The sequence below is a fragment of the Meleagris gallopavo genome, chromosome 8 (genome assembly GCF_905368555.1).
Source record: "Meleagris gallopavo chromosome 8, MGAL_WU_HG_1.1, whole genome shotgun sequence".
Classification (NCBI taxonomy): Eukaryota; Metazoa; Chordata; class Aves; order Galliformes; family Phasianidae; genus Meleagris; species Meleagris gallopavo.
This window is the reverse complement of record NC_139411.1, coordinates 34,475,350-34,497,020: the sequence shown is the minus strand read 5'-3', so window position 1 is coordinate 34,497,020 and position 21,671 is coordinate 34,475,350. Positions and strand designations below refer to the sequence as shown.

At 46.3% G+C, this 21,671-nt stretch overlaps 1 protein-coding gene across 4 annotated transcripts in view; it reads right to left on the bottom strand.

The window, feature by feature from the left end:
- Positions 1–21,671, bottom strand: part of INPP5A (inositol polyphosphate-5-phosphatase A) — a 252,334-nt gene that overhangs the window by 131,885 nt on the left and 98,778 nt on the right. For all 4 annotated transcript variants that reach the window (XM_085229728.1, XM_085229729.1, XM_085229726.1 and 1 more), the window contains exons 3-4: positions 16,675–16,775; positions 15,784–15,871 (exon numbers count right to left, since the gene is read on the bottom strand). In XM_085229728.1, coding sequence (XP_085085854.1) covers positions 15,784–15,871; positions 16,675–16,775 — 189 coding nt within the window. The remainder of the gene's footprint in view (positions 1–15,783; positions 15,872–16,674; positions 16,776–21,671) is intronic.

Sequence of the window (21,671 nt, the reverse complement as noted above, 5' to 3'; positions counted from 1 at the left end):
TCATTACATTACTGTGTGCCTATTTCTGGTTAGATATAAAATGAAGTTAAACCAATGAAGCAAAAATAATCCATTTAATGCTTATGCAATGTGATGCATTTATATTGGGGTTTCTGTTGTTGTTACAGGGCTTCTCTTCATTCTTATGCTTTAGCGGTTCAATGGCAATTTATCAGCCTGTAGTGGAAAATACCTGGCACCTACTTAAAATGCATGGAGCTAGCAATAAAATTAACCTTGTGGCAATTGTTTTCCCACATGTTTGATAGACCAATGTCAGCTCATCTGTTAGACGGAAATAAAAAAGTCAAGCCTAAATGTACAAAAAATTATGATGAAAGCCTTAAATAAAGGAAGGGTAATGCAAGTTTATTGAGTCAAAAATCAATCAATCAATGAGCGAGTGGATTAGGAGCACCTCATAAGCCCCAAAGAAATAATTTGCCCAAACACTGGGATTTAACAGTAGAGGACCAAATTCCAACACTTTTAGGAAGTAAGTAATGAAAAATCAATTCAAAAGGAAAAACAGATCAAGAACCCTGGATTCTGACACGCCGACACATTTATTGCTGAATACCATTTCTTGGCTGACCCGAAAACTTCGGAAGGTGTTTATTTACTTTCAACACCTTCCAGAGATCAATATTTTTAATTTGGATCCGAGTTATTATTTTTCACATCACAGCATCGGGGAGTGGAGTAAAGTGGCTCATATTTTAGTGCTAAAAAGATCGATATGACAGTTTCACCTTCACTGCAGCCCCCTGCAGCCGCCTGGGTGCACATCATAACATCCCGCCGGGGGGTGCGAGTGCCACAGCGCGGGGAGCAGGTCATCACCCAGCCCCGGAGCCAGACAGCCCGTGATTTAGCTGATCGTGAAGGGCCTGGTGCCCTTAGAAAACCAATCTTGTTTCTCTCACTTTATCAGGCCTGTCTTTTATCCAGCATGCGGGAAGGGGGAGGGGGCAAGAGAGGAGCAGAAACAGCAGGAGGGAAGGAGCAGAGCAAAAGACAATCAGTTTCACAGAGCAGATTACGTCCCTCGACGTCAATGCATCCATTCGTTTTTACCTTCCTCGAACCGAGGCTCATCTGTAATCAATAATTAATTTTCCATAACTTTCCAAACACTGATCTGGCAGCTGAGGGGCAGAGCAGCAGGATGTGCGGCAGTGCCCGGCTCCGCTGATGGTCACCGATGGGGTGAAGGAGGTGGGCAACAGAGCTCGGGCCTGGCTGGCAGCTGAGGGCTGTGCGACCTGCCAGGGCGATGCAGAACGGCTCTTCCTGCTCCCGTTCTGCTCACCTTCCCCCAGGCTGAATTCAGTTCCCTCCTCAGCTATTATGCGCTGACTTCAAAGTCACCTTTGCCGATCACCTTAGGGTTTAAAATCCCCTTTCACAATGGCATTCATCCTTCTTCAAGAGGACAAGTGAGACCCTACGCAAGTACTAAGGTAAGACTGTGGAAAAAAGGCAACCATTTCTTAACATCCAGAGGGACACAAGCTGCAGGTTTAGCTGTGCCTGACACAGAGGCCGAGACCAGGGCCTGCAGCATGTGGACACGGCCCAGCAGCCGCTCTGGGTGTAACTACAGACCGACCACAGCCAGAGAGCAGCTTCCGAAACAAGGACAGAACTGCACACCTCTGAGCCACCGCCCAACAAGGCGTTAGGCCTGTCCCCAGGGGGTCACTGGTGAGTTCATAAACAAGTGCTATTTGCCATTTAGCACAGTAATAGTTCCTTACAAAAGGAAACCCACATGGAACGAGGTAGATACCAACTGAAGATACCAAGAATCTACAACTGAAAAGCATTTCTTGAGAAATCCCATAGGCTTTTCTTGACAGAAGAAAGAGACAAGAAGTGACTCCAGGGATGGACTACTCCCAGAAACACATTCTTTTAGGGGAATAATTAATAGATCACACTTTTTAAGAAATAGCAATCAGGGAGTCCAATGCTTGGAGAAGTAATAAATGATAGTCATCCTCCAGGGGTACGTTCCAGAATACTTACTGAAAAGTGAACGCAGGGCTACTTCTCCAAATTACGTACCAGAGGTAATGGTCACAGGAAAGGAGCGGCATTATATAATGATGTTAACTGAAAGCCAAGCAGCTCCCGGCTTACTGACAGCAGCACCTTAAGGTCAGGGTAAGGAGACCCGATGCGCCCACAGCAATGGGTACCTGCCCAGCGCTACATCCTGCAGGAGCAACAGCAGGGCCACAGCTCTCAGCCTCAACACACAAACACACCTGCTGCTGCATTTCGCTGCAAAGCACCCTATTCACAATCAAATCCCTGCAATGCCATAAAACGCCACTGTTTGTTGATCTCTGCCCATCACAAACCAAAGCACCAATGATGAAAAACTGGCTTTGGATCCAGGTCACGGAATGAAAGTTTTAACTTGTACATTAATAGAAGGAGATGAGAAAACAAATACTTCAAGACCTGGATGAGACTAATCATAGTATCCCAGTTTTCTGATTTTTAGGAAAGGCTTGCAGAAGGATTACAGAGAACCAGTACAACTTGAAACTTCTCACATGGGACACAACGAATGGTTGAGGACGTGTCTTAGGTCTCCTTCCTTGAAAATGGCTGTTGCTCTGGATCAGATTTGAAAGAGACAGCAACTTTGAAATTCAGCACTACATTACCTATACCAAGTTGGATTAGAACATCACGATGTCCACTTACCCGATACTAGGATGTACATTTCACAGGCCTTTAAGGTATTCCTGTCAAAATGAAAACCTCAACATCCACTGCACTGAAGTAGATTAATGGACACCTTATAGGCAATTATTGCATTAGTTCACAACGAAGGCCAAAAAAACCACGTAGACCTCTAGTGCAGTAGTAATTACAAGTGACACTCTCCAAGCGATGTTATCTCCAAATCAACTACCTAGTTCAGGACTTAATAAGATTTACTGCCTGATCCTATCACACAGGCTGTCTGCACATGAACACACTACAATTTGAAGATACGTAAACCTAACTTCAAACTCTCAGCATGACTACAAAATCCTGAAGAACTGGATTTATCCAGGCTGAGACAATGTAGAGCCCTGAAATACAGTTTACAGTGTAGATATTCCGTGGTTTTTTCTCCACACTCCATTTGCTTTTGTGCAAGTGACCGAGAATTCTCAGCCACAGATTTCTTGCTGGATGTCTGAACCTCCTCTGTGCCAACCACGACCATCATCGCTGTGAAGACTGAGGTGCAGCATATGTTCCTCTGCTGGCTTGGGTTCCTCCTACTTCCTAAAAAGTAACCTGAAACTAGGCAGAAATCGTTCTAAATGAGGACAGAAGCAGCCAGCAGGAACCCACACACAGGTTATCAGGTCATTGCCTTTTGCAGGTTCAAGCTTGCTGCGACTTCCCAAAACAACAAATAAAAACTTTTCCAGACACCCAATAAACAGGACATCCAGCCAAAGACACATTAAGAGAGGCCAACAAGTGCACCAGGCGATACGCAGAAGTTTCTCAGACTCAGAAAAACCTTGATAATTAAAATAAAGATGACACACCTACCCACGAAGAGTTACTGCCTGGTTCTGTTCTAATGCATATCAGAGTCATAGAAGATGACGGCTCTGAGTGAGCAACTGTTCACAAAGCTGCTTATAGAAGTGACTATTTCTGTTTAACATCTCTCGTCTTCATTTCTCCTTAGAGTCTGAACAGTTAAAATGCATTTTATTTATTCCATGGTAATGGATAGCTGTATACTGGGTACATCTCACTTTGCAAACTTCCACGTATCTCTTTTCACGTAGCCACTTTTCTCTGAAGTGTAGTTTATTGTGACAGTCCAAACTCTTCATTTCATATATTGTAATTGCTTGGGAACTAAGGCTGTAAGCATAATATAATTAGAGTGCATACAACTGCAGAAAGAGAAAGGTATTTACTCAAGCCCTGATGAAACCTGGACTTCACGATAACCTGGAGTTCACGTGAGACGCAAGTCTGGATGACAGCATCTTCAAACCTATTCTCGAGTTTTTGCTGCCATGAAGGAAGAATGAATTTCTTTGCACATGTGTAAGTAATCAAAACATTTTGCAGGAAACAAACTAGAAAATATCAGAGGTGTGAGAACAGAAGGACCACCGGGGTTCCACAGCAAGCATGGTGCTCAGCCCCCCACACATGGAGAATGCTGCTCTACCACCATCAGCTCTGCTAAAGGTAGCTGACTGAATGAGCGTGACATGAGGACTTGGCTTGTAACTGCAATCACAGAGGGAAGAAATCCCAGTTACATCTCTTTCCTCAGCATCAGAACCAACCCTGGACAGACCACACTTGCCAAAACTACCTACATTTTTATTTCCTCCTGCCAATACACCTCAGATATCAGACATACACACAGCATCCTCTCACCTGCCAGAAGATGAGCAGAGGTACCACCATGAAGTGATCCTTGCTCCTCTGCCCAGCAGTGAGTCTAGGACAAATGCACACCTTGGGCACAGGCCTAAACTAAGTGCAGCAGATCCACATCTAATTCAGTAGTTCAAATGAGAGTGCAATGCAAAGGCTTTCCACTGCTGCTATGGGAAGCAACTGCAGAGAAGCTCGTATACTGTAAATGCACTTACTGGTAAAGCAATGCTAACTGCAGTTATCTCCCTTCCCCTCCAGTCTTGGCTTTTATTTACGTATGATGTTAACATTTCAGTTCTGTACTTGGAGAAAATGCTGTTTTTCAATTCTGAAAGTATAATTATAATGCAAGAAATACCCATTAGGTACCCAGAATATCATAATACCTTGTAGAAGTTAATCAGTGCCTTGTTTTCATCACACCTCAAATCCTCCCCCCAAACACAAACTATCAATGTTTTATCTGTTTGCACGTGCCATATTAACTATGGGATTAGACTGCAGCCTTCGTTGAGAAGTGGCACGTCAAAAGAAGACATTAATACAATCTGATAGCACTCGTATTCGTGCGTGTGCATCTCAGTGGGGGATTTGAGGGTACTGATACCATTCAGTGCCAACATTAAATACAAAAAGTGAAAACACCAGGCACTGCGTGCTAGAGATATAAAAGGTTCGGACGCAACCGAGATATTTCTTCACTTCTACAGGACAGACACATCACCCAGAGCAGGATCTAAAGCTGGCACGTTCGCTTCCTTCACTTTACTTACTCACTGCTTGCTAGAGACTGGTTTTTGCATTCTTACCTGGCAATCAGCATCAAGGAGACAGGCAACTTTAAAGGGATCTATCATTAGATTATCTGTTATTTGAAAGAAAAATCTACATAAAAGAAGTCTGGAAGTAAGAGTGATGTTTGAATGTAGGATTTATAACTGCAGTTACTTTCTCAGCTGAATGAACCAATAGAGAGGTGCTCCATCTGTTTTGGAGGCATGTTTAGTAATGTGAGATATTCCAGGCTTGTGGGCTGTTGTGCCCAAGATTAGTAAGCCATTATCATAATTAGCTAAGATAGACATTAATTCCTACCCCCTCTCACCCTCCTGCCAAACTTTTATACATTGACATTCACATTTACTTTATCTTGTCCCATTTGTATTTAGTGTATTTTCCCTGTTAGTCATTTGTTTCTGACATTCTCATTCATTACCCATCCCCATATTACATCTTTGTGCTCTAGATCCCCTAACTGCCCCAGTCTAAGTGGTCAAATCTCCACCTACGAAGCTTTAACAGGAATTCGACCCAATCTCCTGGCTGTTCCTTGACAGCCCCACTTCCCCATCTCTCTGCATGTACAGCAGTGCTCTTCCAGCCCGCTCTGTGGAGATGTCAGCAGACAAAGCACACACCTGGCTTTTTGCAGGGGTATTTGTACTCACATACTGCCACAACAATGTTAAAAACATCCTGAAATGTGAAAAACGCACAACCAAGAAGAGTCAAGCTGGAAGAACAATCACAAAAAAAGACCACCTGCTCCACAAGCATTTCTGAGTGCCACGTGCAAACCTACTGTCATCAACAGGGAGAGAATCCTGCATAGGAGTCTCTGGTTCATGAAGGATCTGTGGACAACTTGGGAGTAATGGCCATCAGCTCCAGAACCAACGTTCAGGGCTATGCTGGTTCATTCACAAAACAGAATACGTAGTTTTTTTTCTCTAAGAAATCTTCCTTTAACTGGATGGGGTGGGGAGTAGAAAGAATAATATGAAGCCAACTCCAAACTGCTTTTTAATTCAGTACTGCATGAACAAGAAAGGAACTGGTAGCAACAGGTCTCTTCCCAGCTCAAACCGCCACCACTCACCTTTGGAAATCTGGTATTTGTCAGTTTGAAAAATTTACCATTCGTTTATAGTCAATAACTCGGGACCAAATTACTGCTCTACGTTCAGGTAAGGAGAACTGAAACAACAGAGACGCTCCTGATGCAGGGAGCCGCTCAGGACAGCAGGATCTGAAACTGTCTGGCCAGAAGCAGCAGCAGATCTCAGCCAAACTTCATGAGGAAAAGCCAACCGCATTTGTCAAAATGAACAGAATCCACGTTTCCATCTTTTTCTCTTTTGTTTTATGATTTGCATGTTGGACAAATTAACCGGAAAATACTCCGAGTGTGACATTTCATTGCTTAACGCTTCACTGGTGCAGTAAAACAAGACAACTGCTGAAATTATAGGAAAATAAATTTGTAATTTCTTCCTCATTTAGCCATTTTTGAAGCTTGTGTATAGAAAAGTCATTAGTGTTATGTCCTCTATTGATGTTCCAAGCCTTTCAAGGAATAACTGATGTTTTTTCTATACTCCTCCATGCGGCCAGTTAAATTAGACACATTATTTCTGTGCTGTTAGAGAACACTGATCAATAGACACTTGGAAAGCCCTCTAAAACTAAGTGGAAACACTTCCTCAGTGTCAAAGGGTTCTAGTTTGGGTTTGTATATTGCAAACACTGTTAAGTTTAACAGAGTAGTAAGTGTGCGTCTGAGGCATTTCAATAATAGCACCAGCACACGGGAAGCGAATTTCCCCTCGCAGAGCCGTACGGCACCGCTGTGTGTTTGCCACCATCAATGCCGCAGCCCGCGGGCGCCGGGTGGCCGTGAGCTGCCCGCTGCCACTGGAGCATCACTCCTACCTGCACCAACTGCCTCCTGCAGCGCCTGCGGGTTCAGCCCAGCTCAGCTCCGAGAGCCGTGCATTCTATCATCTCGTATTTTCCCCTGGAAGATGGGCTGCTTTCTACCTTTTCACATCGGCAGCAATAATTTAAGACGATGGCAGTAAAATGCAATAAGGAGTTTTCTCTTCTACCCGCTTGTTTTTAATCGCAAAACTTAAGGCGCGTTTCTGAAGTGTGAAACTGAGAAGCTTTGCATTGAAACCGAACTGCCGCAGGAAGGGAGTGGGCAGGCACACAGATCGCTTTCTTTTCAGCGATGAATACGGTATTATAAGGCTATTCCAAACATTAACAAACCCATTAGTTTATATCAGTAGATAGCATTCATAGTATTTTTCTCGAGAGTCACGCTGATCTTATTTAAGAATTAATCCAACGGCTCAAGCAAACGCATTAGCGAGTTCCTTAAACAGCGTTTTATAACTCCTCGCGTCATTATTTTCGCGTTTTCCGACCTCGCTTCCTTCCCTGCCGCTCGGGGCCGTTCCCAGCCCAGCACCCGCCCCGCACAGACGCCGCTCGCCCTCCTCGGCAGCGCCGTACCGGAGCGGTGCCTGCCGCGCACACGGCAACGCGCCCTCGTGCCGAGCCCGTTAACGCTCCGTTCATCCGGCAACGGCGACAAACCTAACGACCGCGTCCCCGAAGGAACGTTCCGCAGGACTCGGCCAGCTCACAGGAAGGCAGGTCCTGCGCTCTCGCCGCCGCCCGAAGCGCGGCACTTCGCCGCGGCTCTGCCCGGCCCCGCCCGCAGCCCCGGCGCCCACGGACGGTCGGATGACGGCGGGTACGGCCGGGTCTCCGCCCGCCCCCACGGAGCTCTCGGCCGCCACCGGCCCCGGGGCTCGGCTCGGCTCCCCGCCGGCAGCGACTCCGCCCGCCCGCGGCGGCCTCGGCTGGAGCGGAGCTGCCCGGCACAGCCGCGAGGCGCGGAGCGACGCCCGCCGCGTCCGCAGAAGCAAAGCGCCCAGCACTACGAGGACATCCCCACAGCCCGCTTTCCTCACAAGTCCTCGCCGTTCGCATTCAACAAAACGGTGTGTCAGACGGCTGTATTCGCTCGTGGAGACGCTAGATTGAAGAGAATAAATCCCGCACAGTATGTAGTACAACAAAAGGAAAGAAACAGACACAAACAGAACTGCAAACAGCGGGCAGCAACACCACGCTGCGCCTCAGGAGCGGCTCCGAGCTGCCAACAGCACAGGCAGCAATTGAAATGAATTGAAAAGAATTGAAAGGAATGCCGGTGCAGAGATGAACTATTTTTCGTGTATGCCCTATGCCAATCAACAGCCCCTTCCGTAACTGCTCACACAAATGACTCCGAGAAAACACAACAGGTAAACCTGTAGCAAGGCAGAGACAAACCAGCACAGCACTCCCCCAGCAGAGCCGCTCTGCCGGCTCCCTGCAGACCCAGAAGAGCCGCAGGGGACCGCAGGAGCAGAGTGCATCGCAGGGCTCCTGCAGAGCACGAGGGCAGTAAGGGGCCACAGAAAGTCTGACCACGGCTTTTTAGATCCCACATCACCCGCACTATTCCTCCCGCACAGCCCCCAACGCTCCTGCTTCCCTGCAGGACAGTGAGGACCAGCACTGTTGAGATGCAGGAGAGGAATTCCCATCCCACCCGCCACAGCCTGCACGCCCACACAAGACTGGCAGGAGCAAGCCACGGCAGAGCACTGCTGGGTGATGGAGGTCCCTCCATCCCGGCAGGGCCCAGACCCAGTGGGTTGCAGCACGCAGGCACTCGTGAGGAGCTTCAGCTTCCACTGAGCCCCGCGGAGCCGGGCGCAGGGCCGGGCACCGTGCTCACAGTGCTCCATGCCTGCAGCCCTCCGCAGAACTGGGCGGAATCAGCAGCAGCAGCGAGCGCAGCCTGGCAGCACAGCACTGGGGAGGCACGAGCCAAGGACCTGCAGCACGTCCTGCCTGCGTGGCAGACATCGTTCTTAAAAATCAGTTTCTTTATCCTCTTCTCAACTGCAGTCCATAGTTTTTCAATTATTATTTTATTAATTCCTTAAAGATAATCAATTTCCCCTCGTGCTCAGATATTGCAGCATTTTTTTAGATGTATAGATTTCTACACTAAGCGTGTCATTTGCAGACAATTCAGTCCCACATTCTTTAAAACACATACAAGGCTGTCGCACAACTGCCGTACCAATACCGAGCATAAAATCTTCAGGACACAGAAAATGGAATTCCGTGTAAGCTACGCAATCGCAGCTAAATAACAGCACTAACGGTTCTGCATATAAAACGCTGCCACGTAACCCGTTTTCTCAGCACCAGCACGTGTGCAAACAGCAGACACTGACCCAAGATGGCATCATTCAGCTTCCGATCTATGAAGTTTCACCTTTGTTTGCCATTATTCCACCCCTTTAGAGTGCACAGAAGCATCAGAAAACAAGAAAAAAAAGGAACTGTGACATTCCTCACAAGAACTCCGTAGATATCTTACAGCTTGGCTGCAAGAAAATGAAGCAATTTTAAAAGCACAGGAAAAGCACCAAGCAAGAAGGGAAGCCTGCGGGCCCCGCCGCCCCCGGGAGGCTGGGTGCCGTGCCGCCGGCTGTGGCGCAGTGCACGAGGTGCCACCCCACGGCACGGCGCACAGCTCCGGCAGGATTAACTCCTGTGTGCACCAATTCACAAAGTCTTTTTTTTTTTCCCCCAATTAAGACAGAAAGGCTAAAGAAACGGCCAAAGTTTGTGATGCGGGTTTAGAAACCTCCCAGCGCCGCATTGAACCACCAGCCCTCACAAACCCGGGAGGCCGCAGCGCCCCGCGGCACAGTTGGAAGAGCGGGAGCTGCGCGCTCCCGCAGCGCCCCCGCGCGGCCGCGCCGAGCACTGCAGCACTCCGCGCCCCGCCTGCCTACGGCTTCGTTTTCCATCTCACTTCTACCGCACACGGCTCACACAAGGCAGCTCCGTGCGCACAGCTTAAGCGGCTGCACAGCCGCCCGCCCGGCTCCTCCCGCAGCATCACCTCCCCTCACAGCCCCACTCCTGCGCCTCTCCCTCCACGCACAGCAACTACGCCTGATGTCGTGCCGCTGCCCTCACCCATGCTGCACTGTGGAAGCGCTGTCAGACAAGCGGTACCCTGCTGAAACAGTCAAACTTTGTAAAAGCAAATAAGCCCAGGCCTTCCAAAGAACCAGGTGGCAAGCCTGTGCCCTGAAAGGAGCATCCTGGCTCCCCTTACGGCACTGAGATGAGTGAGGAGCACAGCTGAGTGCCACGAACCACGAGGCTGCGACTGCACAGCACCGAGATGTGCGTTCAGGGCCGAGGAGATCACGGTGCTATTGGTTAAGACTAGAAATGAACTCCCACTTCTTTAGCCTGGCATATTTTTTCAGAAATATCGCTATGAAAGACAAACTCAAAAATCAAGTAAAACTCAGAGGAACGGAGAAAAGAAAGGAGATGAGAAGAGGCTCACGTAAGTAACAGGAATACTCAAACTCCGACTGCAGTCAAAGGTAAACACTGGCTGAAAGCACGCTCCAAAACCTTCAGTTTGGCAGAAGTGCCACAGAACATCACGGCAGTGCCAGGACTCCCTGCTCTCCCCACAGCCCTGAAAGCTGCATCCAGACACTGCAGAGCACGGTGTGCTCAGTGTGTGCTCGCAGCGTGCTCTCAAGGCAGAGCGCTGTACTTCCAATGCCGCCTCGTAAGCTCAGCCTGCCGCAGCTCCGTCAGCAGCAAGACGCGGGTTAACAAAGCAGAGCAGGCCGTCAGCACCACCTCCTGGAGAAAAGCTGCATTTTTGCAAACGCAAAGTTCCTCAAAAATTGTTAATGGAAAAACGGTCTGAGAACTAATGAGGCATGTGAATTCCCCCTGTATTCGATTCAATTATGTCTCTCTTCCTAAATCATCTTTTTTTATTTAACAAAACTCTAAACTGCCACAGCTAATAAGCTCAGAAGAATCAGCGTACCCTATTCATTTCTGGGAACAGGCCGATATTTTCTAAGACCCATTAATAACCATGACAGGATTTATGTACCAGATAAATTCAATTCAATTTCCTTTTTCAATTAATGGCCAATTATTCGAACTCAGCTCAACCAAAAATATTACTCAAGTATCATTAATCTAACAAAAATTAACTTTACTATTCTCTTAGTAATGAGGTGACACTATTCCCTTAGTAATGAGGTGATATAATTTTAAGATAAAATTATGCATTTTAATAAGATGTTGTCTGCCTTAATTTTCGGAACCACTGCTTGCCAGTAGAGCTGATTTGCACTAGATCAGGTTATTATTATGGTGGAGGATTTCAGCAGAGCTCCCTCTTTAGATGCTACCTGAGGACACCCAATGCTTCATTTTAGCTGAAGCTAGGAGTTATTCTATATTAGAAAAAGCGGTTAGTACAGGGAGTCAAGTAAGAACAGCCACAAAAATATTCATAGCCATATTCTAGGCATTATGTGTAAGCAGGCATGTACAAACTTACATAGGCCAAGAGAAAGCATCCATTTTTTTAATAAGACTAAGAAGTACCAGGGCTTGAAGCAAAAGGTTTACAAGAAGCTGTAAATTGCACTGCCAAGTTGTTTGGGTACCCAAACGTCTCTGGCTGGTATACAAGGTAGTTTTGTCCATGCTGGTTTGCATTCAGACTTCAGTCACAGCAGGAATGCCACCAGAGCTGCCTACATGGTTAATTGGGAGCTTCTGGGAAACGATCCTTACCCACGCAGAAGCTGTCACCCATATCTCATTCATAACTGTTGGGAGCTCTTAGCTCTGCCTCTGTCATGTTCCCAGAGCCGAGACGCATTAGCTCTAATGCAGCAGCTCTCTGCCAGGAGATCAATCTTCAGGTCACATTACAATTTTATAAAACCACACACTGCTGAAGCACGGTGTGACAGACTGGTTTGCAACACGTGCTGCCCGCTCCCTACGGCCAGGTTTGCTCAGCATGGCCCCAAAGCTCAGGTGTGGGGCAGCTGCCGCCAGCCCCCTGCCGGCCCCCCTTATCCCCGCATGTCCCTGGGTGCTTTTTGTTTTGGTGTGCACTAAGCAACTTTTGAGAAGAAGAAATTCCCAGCAGCTTCAATCCATCACCATGGGAAATCCAACCCAACCAAACAGCCATGCTCTCCCAGTCATGACAGCCCCCCGCCCCCACAGCCTGTTTTACCCTGGACTCAGCGTACAGGACCACAGATGACAAATGCCTGCCACCAGCTTCTTTCTGCATCTGGAATGAACTGTTTGTATCTCTACTACACAATAAGTTATTAGTCTCTAAAATCAAATCACTCTGCAAGAGACACTTGGGTATCACAGTTTATTTCTTACTTCACAGAACTCCTGTAAAACACATACCCTGCTTCCCCTCAGCTGCAACAGAGGCTGGTTGTCAAAGGGGCAGACCATGGAAAAACATGTTCTCACCGTCAGTCCCAGTGCAGCCAAGCTATGTAACTGTGAGCAGCAAAACCAGATGGAGCTTTGCAGGAGCCAAGCCAAGGAAAGCCTCACAGAAGAAACACTGCCAAAACTACTAGAAAAAGGGGATATTAGAGCCATGGGGTAAAGGTTAGCCAAACTGCAGCAACTTGGGCTTCTCCCCTTCTAAAGAAAACAGCATCATACAACAGTGTATGCAATGAGTGTTTATATTTCAGAGAGAGAGGTAATAATATAATTATAAAGCTAGCATATGCTGCCAATTCCATGCCGTAGAAGGGATGGAAAAAAGCCCACAGAAGTTAAGGACCTTTGCAATCAAACAGAACTAATGAGGAAGCAGGGAGATGCAAAACACAGTGAGCCAAGTCACACTGGAGATAAGAGTGAAACTTTACCCTAAATGGACACAACACAATGGTGAAATCCCCATTCACAGAGTCATCCAGACCATACGTCCCACAAATACCGCACAGGCTGTTCACACTGCGGTTCAGTGTGTGAAAATCATTTCTATGAACTTCTGATTTATGACAGATCGTATGTTCTGATCTACGTATGAGATTGTGAACATAAAGTGCCAGCAAGGCGACTATTTGAAGTCTAAAGGTTTTGATGGTCAGCACGAAGGTGCATCCCCGTCCCTTCTTTTATAGGTTTCCCGGCTTGGACTCCAAGCCATCGCTACTGGAAAACCAGTAAGGAAAGTATTAAATACTGCTCTATCATAAAGTATTATTATACAATACAAACAAGTCATCTCTCATCCCTTCTTTTCTTCCTTCTTCCACACTGAACTGATTCAATTCTAAAAGGTTTTTTAAAGATTACAAAGAATGATTTAGAAAAAAAAGAAGCCAGAAATATCTTTCTAGGGGATCACCTTTATCTTTTCAATATGCTTTCAAGAATTTCTGCTTAAGCACTAGAATTCAAAACACCCATACTGCTTCACTATGCCTGTAAATAGGCAAAAATCACCAAATAAATTATACTCCACCCCTACTAGTTACACTTGCAAGAACTGCTTTCCTTCTTGAGCTGCAGCACACAAGAGCTTGCCCAGCTGCCTCCCAGAGCTGCTCCCTTCCAGGCAGGGAGTCCCACTCCCCGCTGCAGACAACATACCAACATGCAATTGTTCATTACTCCCCAATACTTGGGTTATTTGTAGATTATCAGCTGTGATTCTACATTTACTACCGTGTTAATAACAGAGATGATCCTCAATCTGAAAAGATCTGAGGGCTCCTATGAGAAGTACTCTTCCCCGTCACGTTCTCCATTTGAGACTGACAGAACCATTTCCTTCAGCACTGCTGTACGGACAGGTGTAGCATTAGCAACAAACAGCGTGATTGTTTTACAAGTTCTGTTTTGTATCTTGAACTGATAACTAAATCTGTTGAACAGATAGAGATTTCATCAAATGACAAATTTGCTTAGTTAGTCTATTTTCATTATAAATAATATTGGTACAGTCTTTATTTTTTCCTCCCTTATTGACTGAATTTTTGACAAAGTTTTTTTCCAGTAAGGGCTAGCTGCAGTCAATAGAGCACGAGAGGAAAAAGATATGCAAGGTAATGCTTGTGACAAGAAAGGGGGAGTTACAAAAGTGGATGGGAAATCCTACAAAGAAGCACAGTGCCTGGAAAAAGCTGCCAGTATGTGAGAAAACAGTATTATTTCTTAACTTCAAAGCTTTGTAAAATACAGAGCTCTTCATAGACACCAGCAGCACATGCGCTGTCCAGGATTGCTGTCAAACACTTTAAGAAACTTTTTATCCACCACAGAGACATCAAAAATAAGCATACCTCCAGTGATGTACAGTAACTTCAATACCATGAAGAACCATGACCATCTTTTAAGAAAAAGCTACAGATGCTTCATTACAGGGCGCAGTAATCTTCTGTACAGTGCTTCCCTACTTCAGGACATTGATGAGCATCCCCTTCCTCACAACCCCAGGACAGCTGAGGTTGGAAGGAACCCCAGAAGGCCACGGGGCCCAACCCCTGCTAGGTGTAATTGCGGTTTCACAGGGCTTTGCCGGCCGCAGCTCTGAGCCCTGAGCAACCACAGCACAATTCTGTCCTACTGCTCTGCACCCACCAGGGCTTCCTGTACAACGTCTTAATGCTCCTGACACAACATCTGTCCCTCTAAGATTCAGTAAAGCCAGCAATGCTGGTTTTTCCTCCTCTCCGATAAAGAAAAGGAAAAAATCTCAACATTCCTCCTCCAGTTTCAGCTTCCCCGGGCTCTCAGCCACAGTCACCCAAAAATGGGTAAATACAAAATTTCCCAGGCCCCTATTCACCTAAGCCACATGCTGCTGTGCTTGGATTTGTGTGCATGTGGGGGACCATTGGCTCGACTGAGCTCTGTGGCCATGCTGCTGCTTTTGTCCCCTACCCTTTTGTCACTTGCTCTGACTCCAGATGTGGAAGCTGAGCCTCTGCAAACATTAGCTGAAAATGTTCTGGGGAAAAGGAAGCTGCTGTCCTGGACGGAAGGAAGATAAAGGACTAAAGGACTATTAAGCCTCTAAAGGACTTCATTCTTGTACAATCTAGCAGTAATTACCTAAACGGAACAGTAGGTCTACCCACATGCTGGACAGTCCTGGCAATGACCTTACGATTGTCTGCTCTTTATAAAAGAAGTGATGTGAACATCGTTCATGTACCAGTGGAAATTCATGCTACAATTCTCGCAAACCCCCACCCAACACAGTCTGCCAATAAGCACTGAGGATTCCTAACAGAAATTTTGATTGCTGGCAGCCCCACTCCCAGCTGGTCAGACCTGGCACCACTCCAGGCTGTCAGATGGTCAAACAGCTTCTCAAAGAGAAGGTAATTCTCATTCAACAAGACTGTTAGAGAAAAAAAGAATCACTTTAAACGAAAGGCTTTGTGAATTCTAGTATTTGACTTTTCAGTGGATGCACTTCTGTGAAACCAGCATTTGTGTATTTTACAAATTAATATCTTAGCATAGAACAACTTTGTCAAGATGCAACCCTCATCACGTTAGAAACAGCTCACATACACACACCAACCAAAAGAAGCTGAGCACTTCAACAGAAATTAATCTGTTGAACTTAAATTATTTAATAAAGAAATTTACCGTAAAATGTTCCTGTGATTTATAGTTCTCATCCAGGTAAACTCGAGCCCTGTTGTAGTCTTTCATCGCATCACTTGATAATAATTCTCTAAAAGACAAAGAAGAGATTGAAAATGAGGGGATATGCAAACATTCCACGTTAATTCAGCATCATTCTCTGCACTGAAACGTCATCATTAACCAGAGGAGAGCCACGAAGATGATCAGACGGCTGGAGCACCCACCTGCAAGGCCGGGCTGAGAGAGCTGGGGCTCTGCAGAATGGACAAGAGAGGGCAGCAGGGAGACCTGCCAGCGGCCTTCCAGTACCCGAAGGGGCCTGCAGGAAAGCTGGGGAGGGACTTCTTGTAAGGGCAGGTAGTGACAGGACAAGGGGAAGAGGCTTTAGACTGGAAGAGGGTAGATTTAGACCAGATGTTAGAAGGAATTCTTCACCGTGAGGGTGGTGAGACGCTGGAACAGGTTGCCCATGAGGCTGCGGATGCCTCCTCCCTGGAAGCACTCCAGGCCAGGCTGGATGGGGCTGTGAGCAACCTGGGCTGTGGGAGGTGTCCCTGCCTACAGGGTTCCTAGAGGAACCATTGGCTTTTACCTCATTTTGGAACAGGTTTCGGGGAGGAAGGTTTCCTGTGGCAGAGCCATCTACCTACAACCTTTGGAGCTGACAACATCAGCATCACTTTCAACATAACTCAATGCTTTTTAGTGTCTACTGGATACAGTTGTGAAGGACTTATGACTTTGAACATCTGAACATTAGATATAATTGAGCGATTAATGCCAAAGGCCCCACGGTCTCAACTTTCTTGAAGTCTATTACCTGCAGACTGAAAGCAGCCTTTTCACTTTCTGCCTAGAACACCACCCTAGCAGTACTTTCTAGTTACTTACTTAACAAACTTGTCCACATGAGACATGGAAGCTTCATAGTTTTTTCCTCCAAACTCTTGACAGTGTAAAGCCATGAAGTGGGGCTTGTGTGCATGAACAACCTGAAACAAACAAAAAAACAAATAAGTAAAAAGTTGTATCCAGAGCTACTAACATACAGGATGTACGTAATAAATGATGTAAACGAAGACACTGCATTTCTGAAATTAGAACCATCAGCCAGAGAAGTAACTGAATGAACAGCAATAAGAGGAGCATCACTTGTTAGTGAAGTTTCGTAATACATACTAGTAATCTCAAATACTTTAAGACAGTAATTTTGTTCTTCAACTGTGAATTTGTTACCAAGCACTTAAAGCAAATGCATAACCTCTTCCAGCTCACCTTGAGAAGAACTTAGCAGCATTAGCAGGGTCAGAGTGTATCTTTGCCTGGGATTTGGAAGAATTCCAACACCTGAACTGATTTTATTTTTCTCACTTATGCTAAAGCATCTCAAGCATCTCAAACTACCTCAGAACATAATGCTAAATATCTCATTTGATATTTTGACTTATGGAACATCTCCAAAATTATTTAAACATTATATGTGTACTGTATTGCATACACGCTTATCTAACCCAGGAGACACAAACATCCATCGTGCTATTTTAAATGTTAATCTTGTGTAATGACAATATCCTAAGGATTAAATAGCCAGCACCATGATACAATCAGACTAAAAGAAGCACAAAGTACGTTTCTTCACTGCATATCAAGTCAAATATGCAGTATTCATACATTTACTGCTGCTTTACACACTTATTTTGTCTTTAAGCATTTTCTCAGCATTGCAAAAGCCATGTCTAAAACACCTCTGTGTTGGCACCGAGTCTCTACAACTTACATTTAACATTTTATTATCTTCAGAAGTAATGGATACTAGCTTCAAAACAATCACAGTTTTGAAGAGGATAACAGCAGGAAGTGTGCTGTTGAACTGAAGGACAGCAGGAAGATGTGGATCTGAAGGACAGGGTCACTGGGCATGGTGTGGATGGGCTGGGGTGGGACTTGGGAATCTTAGAGGCCTTTTCCAACCTTAATGATTCCGTGATTCTCTTGGACACGGACTGGAATTAATGACCTAACTAGGACATGCAGTAATCTTGCTTTAAAAATAGCCTGCCATAAGGATTGAGGTCCAACTAGAGTGGGACACAGCAAAAAAGTTAACTGGAAAAAAAAAAAAGCAGACAACAGACAAAACAGCTAAGAATACGAGAGCCAATGAAGTCTTGCCCATCTTGATACGTGCATGTACTTTTCCTTTATGCATTTGATAGAACCATGAAAGCTTACATTAATAGTATCTGCTTTTACAGGTTTATCAATAATTAGAAGAGAAGGCTCCAGCACTTTGTCCAGCACCAAACCCTGTGCTGAACAGCACACACTGTTACGAAGTGCCTGTGAAGACGCTCCTTCTTGGGACAGCTACCAACACTAGAAGATTTGATTTCCAGAAACCTAAACATTGTCTCACTTTCTAGCCAGACCCAACCAGCAACACCAGAGCTGCAGGAACCGACACTGCAAGCAAACCTGCCCACAGCCAAAGGGACAGCACTCTGGGGAGGTGGCGGGCAGGAGACACAGTGCCAACCCAGAGCAGGGGCTGTGCCCATGCAGCAAATGGAGCGTGCTCCAATGGCACCCTTCCTCCTTACGGGCAGGGCAGCACCGACCCAAGCCACAGGCAGGCAGCAAGCTGCATCCCAGCGGCAAGGCACGGTCATGGGGCTCGTTTCAGCCCGTGTGCTCTGTGCAAAGATGGACACTTCTGCTGGGCCAATTACCTCGCAAAGTTAGGCGTCCAATTTACGATCGTTATAAGAAGTACAGCATCCTGCAGAAAACCACACGTTCTCATATGCATCAGAAGGCAGGACATCAGAATGCATGAGAGCATTGAGCAAAATGCATTAAGGAGCACCTGCCAGCAGCCCACTGCCATGCAGTCCAACAGCCAAACAGTAATCAAGTGTCTTCATGAAGCTTGGTTGTTGGTTGATTTTCATTATCATCCTGGAGACAGATATTAACCAAACTCAACTTGTGAAGCTGGGCTCTACAACAGAGCTCATTTGTGGTCCCTAAACAATACAAAGTCCCAACGCTCTATGTGCTTTATTACTCCAAATCAGTTTTGGCTTCCAACTACAGATCTTATCTATTTGGATAACTCTCTGAAATTACCATAATTAGAAAACAATTGTAACTATTTAATGTTGTAAAGCAAACACATGCAATTCTGTTTCAAAGCAACACATCTACTGAACACTTATTTCAAGTAATGTAAAAAAAAAAAAAAGTATCAACATGTGACATTATTCTTTTACAATCATACAATAGTTTGGATCTCTTCTTACATAGCTAATACAACTAAGAAATTGCTAATGCCAAAGTAAAATGAATAGCTTCAGAGAACATAGGCACCAGCTACCTCATCACATGCATTAAGGAAGTGTAACAGGGAGCCCTGAACATGGGATCCTGCAAAGAAAACATTGGAGAAGTACTTCGCTGTGTTACAGCAACAACAGAAAATACTGAAGCCTAGCAATTCCTGGCTGGAATCTGAATTGAGATGTATGTAGGACAGATATTTTGGTGTATATTCAAATCTCTGAGATCTGAAATCACAACAAAAAACTGCACGCCAGTTTTTGAAATGAGGAAATTGCAATAGTAGTGAGAGGTGTTAGTAGCATTCCTTGGAGATTGAAGCACAAAAACACACCTGACTACTAGCTACATCCTTCATATAACAAATACCTTCAAACTACGAGCAAATTTGTTCTGCTTCATTACCCTGTACTAGTTTTCAACTGCGATAAAAGAACAAACAGTACATAATAATGAATAACGGATGTTTCAGAGTTTTAAGTCCACATTTGCCAGAGGTTAAGGATCAGATAACAAATGTGCATCTACAATAGAACAATATTTTTAAAGCTAGGCGTGACTCTCGATTACTGGATGCACAAAAATACAATCACGCGACATCCCAGGCCAGAGGGAACCCACGAGGACCAGGTGCCAGCCCTGTGCCACACAGCAGCACCCACCCCAGCCCTACAGCTGAGCAGCGTCTGTGCCTAATCGCAGCTCCCTTGAGTCCTGCTGACATCAGCAGAGCTCAGAGCCTCCACTCTCCTTGAGAGGGAGGAGCTGCATGGCAACCACAAGGCCCCACCTCAGCCTCCTCTGAGCCAAACAAACCAAGGGATCTCAGTTGCTCCCCTCACACCTCTTGATCTCTTGCCATCTTTGCTGCCCATCTCTAACAGTTTCATGCCCTGCCTCTGTCGTGGTGCTCAAAGGTTCTTCTGTGAGAGATCTGGCAGCACCCGCTCTGTCTCGCCTGCTGAGAAGCTGAGCACGGCACAAAGGAGCAGAGGGGCGCGGCGTGGGGCCAGCGCTGCCAGGGCCCCTTCCTGCAGCGGGACAGCGGGGTCCGGGCAGGTTGGGGACAGTAGAATAGAATCACGAGATTGGAAAGGACCTACAAGATCATCTAATCCAAATGTCCTCCCATCACCACTGCTACCACAAGCGCTAAACCAGATCTCACAGCTCCTCATCCAGACGCCTCTTGAGCACTGCCAGGGACGGCGACTCCACCTCCTCCCTGGGCAGCCATTCCAGTGCCTGACCGCTGAGAGAAAAAGTTCTTCCTTATGTCTAACCTAAACCTCCTCTGGTACAACTTGCAGCCATTTCCTCAGGTCCTGTTTGTTGCCTGGGAGAAGAGGCCAAACCTCTCTTGACCCCAACCTCCCTTCAAGAAGTTGTAGAGAGCAGTGAGGTCTCCCCTGAGCCTCTTCTTCTCCAGACTAAACAATCCCACAGCTCCCTCAGCCACTCCTCTTATGACTTGTGCTCCAGACCCCTCACCAGTTTCGCTACCCTTCTCTGGACATGAGTTCCAGGGCATCAATGTCTTTCTTGCAGTGAGGGGCCCAAAACTGAACACAGTACTGGAGGTCTGGCCTCACCAGTGCTGAGTAGAGGGGGATGATGACCTCCCTGCTCCTGCTGGCCACACTATTTCTAACGCAGGCCAGGATGCCGTTGGCCCTCTTGGCCACCTGGGCACACTGCTGGCTCATGTTCAGCCGAGCATCAACCAATGCCCCCAGGTCCCTTCCTCTTCACAGTCATCCAGCCGCTCAGCCCCAAGTCTGTAGCACTGCATGGGATTGTTGTGGCCAAAGTGCAGGACCCAGCACTTGGCCTTTCTGAACCTCATCCCATTCACCTCATTTGTACCTTTGTGTTCCTTATTTGCCATGAAGGTAATACCTGGGTCTGACTCAGAGCAGAGGAAGGCTCTCTGTTGCTACCATTCAGAACTGAGCTCTGAGCAAAGCTCCCTGCACAAAGGGGCTAATGCTGCACGAGCACAGTGCACATCTGAAGGCGCATGGCTGAACATGACCTGCTGTATTATTACACTGCACTGCAACCACAGCAGAAAAAAAGTCACTACCTAGCAATTACTAGGTAATTTTTAATGCCACTTAGAAGTATGCTAAAACTACTTCCAGTAGTTTGTTACTCCACACACACACAGAGCAGGAAACTCAAAAAGCCTGTTGTGGAGTATAGCAATTGGACAGATCGATATGACGCAAAAAGGTGTTTCACCAGAGGTGTAATGATGTAAGGACTGGCATGATATAAGGGTGCTATAAGAAAAGGGAAAAAGATTGCTTACCTATATGAGAAGATTCCAGGTTTTCAGGGGAAAACTCCACAAGAGAACTCCAGAAAGAGCTCCTTCCCCAGTGGCAGTCAGCCCTTAAATGAGGTCTAAGGGAGGCGCAGCCAGGCTCCACCCCTTCTGGTCACACAGCTGAATTGCCTTCACCTGTGCTCCCAGGGCTGACGGTCCTTTCCCCAGGTGCTCAATCAGTGGTTCAGGCCATGACTCAACAATTCCCATATATGGA